This window comes from Echeneis naucrates, chromosome 16 (assembly GCF_900963305.1).
Source record: "Echeneis naucrates chromosome 16, fEcheNa1.1, whole genome shotgun sequence".
Lineage (NCBI taxonomy): Eukaryota > Metazoa > Chordata > Actinopteri > Carangiformes > Echeneidae > Echeneis > Echeneis naucrates.
This window is the reverse complement of record NC_042526.1, coordinates 16,241,247-16,253,337: the sequence shown is the minus strand read 5'-3', so window position 1 is coordinate 16,253,337 and position 12,091 is coordinate 16,241,247. Positions and strand designations below refer to the sequence as shown.

Here is a 12,091-nt window from a genome sequence, read left to right as displayed (position 1 = left end):
AAAAAGACCTTGTAATATAAAAAGTCGGGACCATTCACTGTGTTCCAATCAATGTTAATTAATCTGTGTGACTTTCAAAGAGTACAAAGTGTCCTCAAACACTACAAAAACACGTCAATTATGTTTTATTTCTGAACAAAAAGCTCACGGGTCAGACACGTGCCTTTTGCACAGTCTTCCTTCTCAGTCTTTTCTGCTCTGCTCTGTTTAACTTCGTTCATTCATCTTCAACCACTTATCTGTTTCCGGGTCGCACAGGGTGCTGGAGCCAATCCCAGCTCACACTAGGAGAAGGCGGGGTCACCCTGGACAGGTCACCAGTCCCTCATAGGGCCAACACACAGAGACAGACAGAGACCAACAACCAGTCACACTCAGACCTACGGACAATTTAGAGTCCCAGTTAACCCAAACATGATGTCTTTGGACGGTGGGATTAAATGGACGCGGGCACAGTGAGAACATGCAAACTCCACACAGAACCAAACCCGCAACCTTCTTATTGTGGGCCAACAGCAGAAACCACTATGCCGCCATGCTGCCTCTGTTTAACTTTCCCAGTCTATTATATATTCCCAGTCTAAAATGTAAATGAAAATATTCATTTCAGTCAGTGTTGGCTGCTTTTTCAACATCTCTGTCTTTTTGGTCGGTTTGCCACATGCATACACAAACATCGATTTGAAAAAGGTAACATTTTATTGAGCTAAGAAAATCACAATTAAAAACTATTATGAAAACATCCCAGCAAAATGATGCCGTTGAATACAATGTCAAAGAAGAGTAGCCTCAAAAAGAGATTACACCATACAAAAGAAGCACTTAATGTACATGGACCAGATTGCATTACTCCATCTGCTAAGGTTTCCTTGTTTTTCTGTCCAGCTCCTGAATATCAGCAGTGAGTCTCTGCTGATTCTGTTCTCATCTGGCTACAGTGAAGACCTTAAAGACACAGGTCTGTAGATGTGCAGGGCTGTGTCCTCAGTGAGGACCAATAAAACTGACAACCATGGCAGCTTCTTAAAAAAGTCACAGAGGCAGCACCTTGCTGTGTGTGTTGACACTCCTGCTTAAGGAAGCCAGACGGCTTCTCCTGTTCAAGGTGCGCATGGTGATGCTGACACTGGTGGGCCTGTGGGGAATGTAGCGGCCACATGACAGCACCTCCAAAGCACAATCACGAAACTGTTGGACATAAAAACACATTAACTCCCTGACAAGACACACACAAGTGCTAATTTTGGACATAGGACATGGAATATCTTTTGCTTCTCGTCTATGTCCACAGAGATACACGCTCCAGCTGCTTACCTGTTTGTTGGTGAGGAAGTAGATGATGGGATTATAGATGGGGCTGGTCTTGGCAAAATACATGGGCATGGTAGCGACCAGCGGAGGGATGTAAAGCTCTGGATCCAAAACTACCACCACTGACAACACTGTGTAGGGCAGCCAGCAGACAAAAAAAGCTGTAATCATGGCCAGCACCATACTGACGGCATGATCATTCTCCTTTTGGCTGGAGCGCCCACCCTGGAGCTCCACACTCCTGTTCAACTGCAGGTGAAAAAAACATGACGCCTGTTAAAGGCTAATAACCCCTTCAAGTCTTTTGGTCGTGGATGGCGACCATCTATTTTTAATAATGTGATAAATTTGGTGAATCCATAATAAACCAACCTTGTTCATAGATTTGAGCACTTTGGAGTAGCAGTAGATGATGACGACCACGGGGAAAATGAAGCAGAGGATCGTGTAGAGGATGAGATAGCTGTAGTTGCTCCATGATCTCTCCTCCCAGGCCAGAGAGCAGGAGGTCTGGACTCCCTCGGGTCCATAGGAGCTCCACCCGAATAAAGGAGTCACAGCCCAAAACAAGCAGAAGACCCAGACAAATGAGAGCCCCATGATGCTTCTTCGCATGCTCAACTTTAAGCTATCTCTTGGATTGCACACCACATTGTAGCGCTCGTAAGCAAGTAGGGCCAGCGTACAGAGGGACACCAGGCCTGGGGAAGCAAAACAAATGAAAAAACAAAAACAAAACAGAATGCAGTTGTGCTGTTGCCATGCATAAAATCCTTACTTTTTTTTTTCCTCCACTCATAAGACCACAAAGTGTTTTTGAAAGCTTAAAAAGAAAAAGATTTTAAAAAATTTACTCTGGATTACAATTTGTTTTGTTTAACCCACCAAGATTGGATTTCACAATTACCAACTTTTAAGAAAGTAAGACAATATTTGATGCGGAGGGTCGAAAGAGAACAGCGATTTCTTCAGAAAAAAGCACCTAACAAAGGCCTGGAGCATGAATAATTTTGTAAAACTGGAGGATCCATTCAGAGACAAACTAAAGGAAAAACAATGGAGCATTTCACCTTTTAAAATGTAACGTTCTCTGACAGACCTCCAGGCATAGAAATAGAAAAAGCAACACATCACAGCTGCACTGACCGAAATAATTGACTGCAAATCCTTGAAACACGCAGGCCGTGTGGCCCAGAAAGAAGGAGCCTTGGTAATTAGTGATGGTGACGATCAGGGAGCCGCACAGGCCGACCATGATGTCAGACACAGCCAGGCTGAGGATGAACACGTTCATCGGGTGCAGCAGAGACGGGTTCCTCAGCATCACGGTTATCACCAGGCCGTTGTTGAAGACGGAGAGCACCGTGTTGATGAACATGAGGAAGGAGAGGATGCTGTAGCCCAGCCGGGGGAAGATGGTGGGCACCGCGGCCCCCAGCTCAGTGGGGATGGGCGGCGGGTGAGCGCTGCTGCTGTCCATGACGCCTGAATCAAGTCCGGGTGAGACCAGTCTGAAGCCAGAGAGCGAAGCCGCACACCCTGAGCCCGGCTCAGGACGCAGCGTCATCGATCTTATCATTTCTGATCTGGGCACCTGGCGTGATGGAGAGAGCCCCAAATGCAATATGAGAAATTGATCTGTAACGCGATTTGGAGGGATTAATCTCAACAAACCTGCTGCTCTAATACTGATTGGAAAGCTGTTTACAAGGGGGCGGCGTGGTGGTTAGTGGTGTTGTCCCACAACAAGAAGGTCGCAGGTTCGGTTGCCAGGTCTCCCTGTGTCTGTGCCCCCCCCCCCTCCAAAAACATCATATTTTGGTTAACTGGTGGTTGTTGGCCCTGTGATGAGGTGATGCTGTGTGCAGTATCTTCTAAAACGGGAAATACACGCTCTCTTTCGCTAACATCGTGAAACCAGAATATTTTTATTTCAATGTATGTATGTATTTCAATGTGTGATACAAAGTGAAATGCTTGCTGCCAAACTGCAAATATAAAGTTTACCATAAATAATAAGAAGCTTTTAAAAATGCAGTGTTTATACAGAGCAGTGGCATGAACACGATATTAAGGCAAAGGAGGTTCTAATGTAAATGTCATATCACCTTTCACCAATAGTCTTTTACAGCTTTCAAGATGCAGGGGATAAGAAAGGCAAAGTCAATCCTATAAGATGGTGTACAGTTCAGCAAAAAAATAAAAACAGGCTTACCACAATAGACATGAAGTGTGACTGGCCCCTATTGTTTAAACTGTGTAAACGCATTATTTTACTGTAATTTTGCACCAAAAATCTCTCTCTCTCACACGCACACACACACACACACACAAGCAAGCAAACTGAAACAATCGTTGCCTTCAAGTTTCCAACATGAAATCTTAAGTACATTTCTCATTCATTTCTAATTCAGCAGCTCATTCAGTGAGCAGTTCTGGGATTTGGCTTAATAAGCACCAAATCCATTGAATTTTATGACAGGAGAAACTCACCTACTATTTTAAAGCTTAATAAACATCAACATGATTGTTACCAACTACACATATTTTAAAATGCAGCATGCCATATCTCAAAACTTGATAAATAAAAAAAAAAAAGATAAGGAGTTAAATAAAAAATAGAGTTTGGCCGTTCCCAAAAATGCATTTCCCTCTATTTACTTGGACTCTGCTTTGTTCCCGTGGAGCTGCGAGGAGACGTTCAGACCAGCAAGAGTGTGCTCAGGCCAAAAGGGGGATTCATGCTGCAGGGGAGTGCGGCGAGGGAAAAAGGTGTGCTGGAGGTTGTAGTTGAGAAGGCAGCTGATGGAGGACATGTAGATGTCAGCAAAGCGTGACAGGCGGCGTGAGAAGTAAGTGGGGTTGTGGTATGTTCGGAAAAGGCTTCCAAACTGAGAGTTGAAGATGTCCTTTGTCTGTGGCCTGCCAGTGAAGCACATTTAGACCTTTAGCACATGGTGAGATCAACTCCACACAAACTCAGCCAATGATCAAAACCACGAATGACAGAGTAATTGTGCCAACTACCTCATGGCATCTCTTTCTCTGATCCACTCCTCAACAACAGCTTGAGATGCTGGGTCCCTGTGCACCTGTTTGGGAGAAACGCAGAAAGGTTCAGTACAAACAGTTGAGCTTAGAGTCCAAAAAACGATTAGAAAAAATATAGAATGTAGAACCCGGCACACACCAAGTCAACAAATGTTTTTGTTAAGGGTCATAACCTGCATCTGTTCGATGAGTCCAGTCAGTGCCTGTAACCAGGCCATCATGTGCACATACTGCTTCGTGTTTATAATCTTGATCTCTTTCCTCAGCTCAGGGATGATGGCACCTGTTCTCCAGCCATGTTTCAGTGTAAGATCCTGCAGAACAAAGAACCAGATGTCTCGCTTAAAGCACCAAACATTGATTTCTCAATGATTTAAGACTATCTATTACTTGTTTGGTTTAAGTTTTGAGTCATTTACTTCATGCAAGAAATAAGTGAGCAATAAACAAAGTGTGTGTAGTGTGTGTGTGTATATATTTCGATATATTTATCCTCTACTATGTGTCTGCTCTCTGTCCACTTCCCAAAATAACCTCATCCCACAGCTAGAGAGGCTGTGGTTAAAGTGAACCAGATGAGCCATGCTTCATCTCTCTGCATGAGCAAGATGGATATATATATATATATATATTTCAAAGAATCATGTCCAAGATGTGAACTCTATTTTCATTATCACCATTTAGTGCTGATCAGGCCGTTATAATTCACCGTGAAGCAATACGAAAAAAGGTGATACTCCCTACCACAGATGTGGTAGGTGTGATATATCAGGAGATGCTGACACTCATTAAATTGCCTTTCAGCCAACAGAGAGCAACAGTAACTGTGGTTTAATGCATTAAGAATGACATTCTAAGGGCACACTCTCCTGCAAGTTATTCCACTTCACTATCCAATATCCTGTCTCTGTACACTGTGTGCTCAGAATATAAATGCTCAAAATAGCTCAAAATAATGATAATACTAATGTTACTACTACTATATTTAATAATAACAGCAATAATAATAAAAATAATAGAAGACATTCTGAGCCCAGATATTTTAGGGCCATTACTATATGTCCGGCTTCATTCTATATCTTTCTATGCGCAACTTGTAAGAAAAATGTTCAGATAAAGATTATTTTGCATACAAATTAATAGCATACAATAACATCTTCAGTGTCAATAAATAAAGCAAGGCTCCCCGTCCCTTTTTGATATCACAGTCTTCTGCTGTTTAGCGTCATTCTAAACTCCTATTCGACACGTCTGGATATTGGCACCCCTGCAACCTGGAAATGGATAAGCGGTTGAAAATGAATGAATGAATGTCTGGATACTGCTTACTGCCAAGTCGCTGTAGATGTGATCACCAAAGTAGAGCACTTTGGATCCTCGCCAGCCAGTGAGTCTCAGGAACTCATAAAGGTTTCCCTACATTGAAAACACGCACACACACGCACGCACACACACACACACACACGAAAACCAGACATTTCAACAAGGTCTTTGCTGGGGTAATCTGTCTTCTGAAATATTTACGTGGCATAGCACAGTAGATTTCTGTCACCACACCTGTTTGTAGATCTGCCCTTTTTCCAACCTGTGAATCCTGTCCCACAGCAGCGTACCTTTGTCTGTCACTCGCCTGAAGGGTCTAGGAAAACACACCACCAATTCACACATAGATGAATACACATGCTCTCTTAACAAATACTGCATCAAGTCTACTTGTGACTGCAGTCTATGTGGTCTAGTGAGACCCCTAGTGGGAATGAAAAAGCATAACATCAACACAAAATGTGCTATGGACACAACAGCAGCAGACTTACCTTCTCCTGTCATTGAAGAAACTAGGTTTGTCAGCTTGAACAATAACAACATCAAACAGGTCCCTCCAGTCCTTCCCTACGATGTAGCTCATTCCTCGGTCCCTGAGGAAGGCAAAGACTCAAGCCGTTATTTTGTCAGCAACATCTTAAAACTCATCATGAGGGTACAATTACTTTTGAGCTGACTGCAAAACATAGTGACATTGATGCAACCACAAGAAATAGTAAGTCCATTTTTATGTCTTACTGTGTCTTACTGTGATGTTAAATAAAGCTCAATGAAATTGGTTTATTATTTTAAAGGTGAGCATTGTTTTTTGAATTTAACAACCTATCAGATTGAGTGTTTATAGTCTATTCGTTTTTTATAGTCTATCTTGATTTCAAAACACAACTACAGTGAATGAATTAGTATGAATGAACAAATATCTGTGAATGGAAAAGCCCTTTGATGTGTGTGCGAAATTACCCATCCATAAAGGTTTAGGGACATTACGCATTGGCACAAATTAAGTATTAACTTTCACCCTGTACACCATTATACTGCATTTTTAATTAACCATACTGGCAAACACTTGTACTGTGTTTGCTCACACTTACACAAAATCAAAAGGGCTATTGGTAATGAGGAACATCTTTTTTCCATGCTCTGACAGCTTCTTCAGCACAGCATGGCTTTGCTCACCATAGCAAATGTATTTCCCTGGGAAATGAGAGAACACACAAGAGGAAGAGGCGGTTGGTATTTATATAATTTCTGCAAACAAAACTTAGGCTTTTGGTTATCTTGTTTTTGTTTACTACAGCACGGCGGCATAGTGATTAGCACTGTTGCTCCACAATAAGAAGATTGCGGGTTTGGTTCCCGGGCCTGAGGCCTTTCTGTGTGGAGTTTACACGTTCTCGCCATGCCTATGTGGGTTTCCTCCGGGCAGTCCGTTTACCTCCCACCATCCAAAGACATCATGTTTGGGTTAATTGGTGACTCCAAATTGTCCATAGGTGTGAGTGTGAGTGGTTGTTTGTCTCTGTCTGTCTCTGTATGTTGGCCCTACGAGGGGCTGGTGACCTGTCCAGGGTGACCCCGCCCCTCGCCCAATGTGAGCTGGGAATGACTCCAGCACCCCCGTAACCCGGAAACAGATAAGCGGTTGAAGATGGATGAATGAATGAGTAAACATCACAGCCTCGTTATATCCAAATCAATTATTTATGCCTTGGCAACAACTGAGATGTGGCCATACAATTTATTTTACATTCACTCAAACTGAGCAATATAAATGAAAGAGCATTACCAATATCTGCCTCCACAGCTCGGTACATAATGCCTTTGACGTGAACATCTCTAATGGCTTCCTGTGAAAATGAAAAAGTAAACAGCCCTCAGTAAAGAAGTCTTGACTTCAGTGACACACTGTTAGCAGTCAACTCTTGTAGCAACACTTTGTTCTGTGTATAAATGGATGATTGGAAGCAGAAAGAAAGTGCATCTTTGAATACAAATTAAACAAGAAGAAAGCATGCTCTGGAGCTTTGTTACTTTGGTGAGACGAGAAGAAAATTTCCAACACATTTTCAACAGCGTAGCTTGTGCTAGCAAATTAGTCAACAAGTAAATCAAGCTGGATGTTCAAGGGCATACTTAAGGTTTAAGGGGAAAATAAAGTATAAAAAAAATGAAAGGGTTAACACTGAATAATATATCAGGTTTGGAAAGGAAAAAAAATTATTAAATAGAATGCCCTTGAAAAGATGAGAGAGGTAGCCGTGGAACAGAGCTCGTGTGAAGGCTTTTAATGACAGGAATCTGTCAAAAACACTCTAACGTCACACAGAAAAGACAGGACCAGTATGACAGCTGCCCTCAAAGGGAGAACACAGCACCGATTTCTCACCCCTCTCCCTCTGATGTATCAGAGCCACCAGTGAACAGACGCAGATGGCTCGAGGCAGGCCTTCTCGGCTAAATTTAGCTGGTGGTTTTCAGAGCTAAAATTAAGATGGCATTGAATGACTAAAGTGTCAAGCTGCACTGTAAAGATGTAAATACATTAATATTCATATAGACGTGTCTTGATATTGTATTTAAACGAACGGGTCCTGAGAGATTCATTAGGGAAAGGGGAGAGAAAGGGGAGAGAAATCATGAGTCCACTTATGATTATTTCATCAAACACTGATGAACAAAGGCAGAGTTCACCTTTACATCTTTGTAAAGATGAACCGGCTCGTAGTCGATATTGTGCCTCATGAAGAAGTCGTTGACGCATGACAGGAGGGTCATCTCAGGCAGGGAGAATATATCCATGAACTGTTTCATGGTGTGGCCGTGGGAACTCTTCATGACAGTGATAAACATAATTATAGTCTGTTGCTTTAAATCTGCGTACTAGTGTTAACACACACAGGTGTCAAGTGCCCCTCACCTTGCCGTAGAAGTCACTCATGATTTCTAGGGGTACGTGACAACCTTCATACATGGCGATTACTTCTTCATCTCTAACTGGATGAAGACCCCTGTCGGAAAAAATGTAATATTACAACTATATAATCCATTGTGCTTTATTCGTACCTGTCTACATTTGTTCCATGCTGTATTCATACAGTGCACCCAACATTTTACCCCTGTACTGGTATAATGCTTTGCACAGGTACCTGTATACAGTTCCCAACTGGATATAATGGAAAGCATCAATCTTCATCAGCAGGGCCTGTTCACACAAACTTTGTCTGTTCACAATGATCGCATATTTAAATATGTGCAAAATATATTTAAACCAAATGTGTCAGTGTTTCCCAAAGATCTCACCTTTTGAACATCATAATGAAGTCCTCTTACAGCAAAATCTGGAATATACTCATACTTTCGCAGATCCTCTGGATACTAATCAACAACAAACAGCAGCGGGTGATATGAGCTTGACATAAGACCAACCCTTATAATTACACATAGTCCTTCATCTGAGTCTATATCAAAAATGTGTTTTAAGTGACAGGTATAAAAAGAGACACTCACTCTGTGGTTTGTAATGAGGATGTCCCGAGCTATGTTGAAAATTAGTGTGTGGAGGTGGCTGGAGTAGAACGCCAGGGTATAGTCATAGTCAAAGCCGTAGATCTCTATGTCCCGCAGGCTCATTTCGTTGTTGGCAAAGATGGTGTTGGGGTCGACTGAGTTGGTGGGTATGAGTGGGATCAGATCTGAGAAGAGTCGGGACACTGGAGGTTATTCCTGTTTGCTTGTTTTGGTAATATTATATGATGCAATGACAAGAAAGTCGTATCTTAGGGCCAGTGGATCTATCTCATGACCACATCTCTGTTGAACTACTGCTTCTCATTACGCCTACCTTTTTAATGCAAAAAAAAAAAATCAAGAGGAGGCAGAAATGTGGGGGCTGTCTGCGAATGGAATCATTTGTCCTTAACAATCTGCCAGACCCAAGCAAATATTGGACATTTTAGTACATAAGAGTAGAATTTCATATCACTGGTTGCTCATTTCTATCATGAAATTAGAAGTTGGGTGTAAAATGCACGCACTATGTCAGCTGCTGCTCTGAGAAGTGGTTCTCAAGGTGGGGTTTGGGAAATCCCTGGAGTCCCTGAGATAGTTTCCTGGGGGACGATTAACACTCAAACATGTTCTGACATAAAGCAACTAAGCATTATCTTGTAACACACTTCTTGTCAGTTTAGGGCTGTGTGATCTGAAAAGGTTTAACAACTATTGTTTTCGGCATTTCCGAAGTATATTGTAATTCACTATGTTTAACATTCTGTTCACCTTAAGATCTGGACACAGCCGCGTTCTTTTTTTGACCTGGTGTGTAGAGTTTGGACAAAATAAGAGTAACTAAGCTGGAAAACGATGCATAACCTGTCCATCCCCAAAGTGCATACCTTCTGTCCTCCTCTTGCTCTCATTGTAAACAGCCCACAGCCTTCCTGCCGGGTCCTGGCCATCCGAGGAGCTGCTGCAGACGGATGCGGCGCACTTTTTGACTCCGGGCTGCTGTGACAGGAGTTGGCCGTCTCCATGCTGCGCTGCATCCGATTTCTGTTTCCACAGACAGGAGCTGAACGACCGGTGGTGTAAGCCGGGAGGGACCTGACAGAAAGCAGCCGCCTTCTGCAGACACTCCCTGTGTTTGAGCAGAGACGACAGCAGGAGTGACAGCGGCGTCATGGCTCCGTCTGTCAGCACGCGGCCCGGGTCTGGCAGCAGCGGAGTGTCGGTCGGTGGCGTGAAGCTCCGTACCAACCTGAACTGCTCCAGAGAGCCTGCCCCACGTCACATCCGGGTTTGGGCAACCGGCCAATCAGAGCCCGACAGGAGTTAAATCGCTTCCTGCTGTGACTCACCGCACATATAGGTATTAAATAGACCTAATCCAGAAAATAATCGTTGTTATGCTAACCCTAACCACATTAACCTACCTCTGCATGAAAGTGTTATTTCCCCTCTGGCGCTAATCATTGTTTGTGCTAATAATAGATGACAAAAAAATAAATAAATAAATAAAAATCGATCGCAGTCATTTACGTCATTTAAAAAAGAAAATGTTAAAATTAGCTTCTTTTTATATGCCATTTAACCCATTTTTAACTATTTTTATATTTTAACCTAAAATATTTGTTCAACTTCTACAGTTTATCTGTTTCTGGGTCACAGGGGTGCTGGAGCCAATCCCAGCTCACATTGGGCGAGGGCAGGACAGGTCAGAGACAAACAACCACTCACACTCAGACCTATGGGCAATTTAGAGTCACTCATTAACCTGCAGTAAACATGATGTCTTTGGACGGTGGGAGGAAACCTGGAGGAAATCCACACAAGCACAGAAAGGCCCCAGGCCAAGGAACCAAACCTGTGACCTTCTTGTTATGGGGCAACAGCGCTAAACACTATGGTTGGGGCTGTGCTGCCCCAATCTAACAACAATCAATGGCTAACTATATTTTGACAAAAGTATTGTTCTCGAAACAAATGTGCAATTGAATTTGTGTAGAGGTGACTTAAATGAAATTAACTTGGGGCCTTGGAGCCCTTCAGTAGTTTTAAAACCCTAAAACCGAAGGGACATAGTGTCATTCATGGAAGCCAAATCATATCAAATGTTCTAAAAATAAATATAAGTTATGGCCAATGATCACATTGCTCTGACACTGTGTCACATTTTTCTTGGTAAGTAAAAATTCATGTCATATGTACACCCCATCCGTTCACGCCCATCACTGTAACTATAACAGTAATCTGACACCTGTAGCCTGATATGCTCCCTTCAGACTGAGGCTGAGCAAACAGTACAATAATGTACATTTGTATGTTAATGTTACACAGCATTTATCCGTCTGCTAGTGAATCTATTATAAGATGTAAAGCGGTAAAAATAACTATTTCCAATCATCTGCACTTAATGCCAACCTGTGGAAACAGATGAACAGTGTCAATGTGCTCATTCAATGTGGCACGACTTCCTCAGAGGGATATGAATGCATTGACTCCTCACCTTTATAGGAAACGCAATACAAATAACCTAAACACCCTGTATATAGACCGTACAGAGAGAGATACAACGATTCAATTTGTGTAATCAAATATCATCCACATCGTCAATGGTCATAACGTTACATAAGTAAATCGAAGTATAAATAACATGTCAGCAGGGATTTTTCTTTCTTTCTTTCTTTCTTTCTTTTTTTTAACTAAGGGATAGATTTTCGGAAGTGATGTGCTGATCATTCATTCCTGGCCAATGGTGTCCAGCCACGATTTTCGGGTTTTGACTTATGTTGAGGACTCTGATTGGATAGCATTTGCGGTGGGCTCGGCTGTGATTGGTCGGAGCGTGTGCGTGGTGCGCCGCCATTGGAGGGTTGTCACGAGGGGCACAGAGTGGGCTCTTTCGGTG

The 12,091-nt window shown here is 42.6% G+C and overlaps 2 protein-coding genes across 3 annotated transcripts; both read right to left on the bottom strand.

The window, feature by feature from the left end:
• Positions 1–977: 977 nt before the first annotated feature.
• parietopsin lies at positions 978–2,806 on the bottom strand. Its single transcript, XM_029523673.1, has 4 exons — positions 2,458–2,806; positions 1,684–2,012; positions 1,315–1,560; positions 978–1,188 (listed from the first exon to the last, which is right to left on the bottom strand). The coding sequence occupies exons 1-4, from the start codon at positions 2,789–2,791 to the stop codon at positions 1,033–1,035; spliced, it is 1,065 nt and encodes a 354-aa protein (XP_029379533.1). The 5' UTR covers positions 2,792–2,806; the 3' UTR covers positions 978–1,032.
• Positions 2,807–3,218: 412 nt separating this feature from the next.
• On the bottom strand, positions 3,219–10,428 carry nt5dc3 (5'-nucleotidase domain containing 3). Of its 2 annotated transcripts, none has more exons than XM_029522903.1 (14): positions 10,080–10,428; positions 9,193–9,377; positions 8,986–9,060; positions 8,832–8,887; positions 8,603–8,693; positions 8,377–8,514; positions 7,472–7,532; positions 6,777–6,879; positions 6,177–6,278; positions 5,920–6,001; positions 5,692–5,778; positions 4,536–4,676; positions 4,339–4,403; positions 3,219–4,233 (listed from the first exon to the last, which is right to left on the bottom strand). In XM_029522903.1, exons 1-14 carry the CDS (start codon positions 10,363–10,365, stop codon positions 3,969–3,971), a joined length of 1,737 nt encoding a protein of 578 aa, XP_029378763.1. In that variant the 5' UTR covers positions 10,366–10,428; the 3' UTR covers positions 3,219–3,968. The 2 variants fall into 2 exon arrangements, with proteins under 2 accessions (XP_029378763.1, XP_029378764.1); XM_029522904.1 differs by having other exon boundaries at positions 9,193–9,365; positions 10,065–10,365.
• Between the last annotated feature and the right edge of the window lie 1,663 nt (positions 10,429–12,091).

Bases quoted from the DNA above. Each gene is read 5' to 3' on its own strand.
- parietopsin (XM_029523673.1), bottom strand. From the start codon at position 2,791: ATGGACAGCAGCAGCGCTCACCCGCCGCCCATCCCCACTGAGCTGGGG. The intron at 2,013-2,457 runs GTCAGTGCAGCT...TTGCTTCCCCAG, and splicing joins ATTTGCAGTCAATTATTTCG to GCCTGGTGTCCCTCTGTACG. The intron at 1,561-1,683 runs GTTGGTTTATTA...TTTCACCTGCAG, and splicing joins TGCTCAAATCTATGAACAAG to TTGAACAGGAGTGTGGAGCT.
- nt5dc3 (XM_029522904.1), bottom strand. From the start codon at position 10,365: ATGACGCCGCTGTCACTCCTGCTGTCGTCTCTGCTCAAACACAGGGAG. The intron at 8,694-8,831 runs GTACCTGTGCAA...TTTTTCCGACAG, and splicing joins CAGTTGGGAACTGTATACAG to GGGTCTTCATCCAGTTAGAG. The intron at 6,002-6,176 runs GTAAGTCTGCTG...GTGTTTTCCTAG, and splicing joins TTCTTCAATGACAGGAGAAG to ACCCTTCAGGCGAGTGACAG.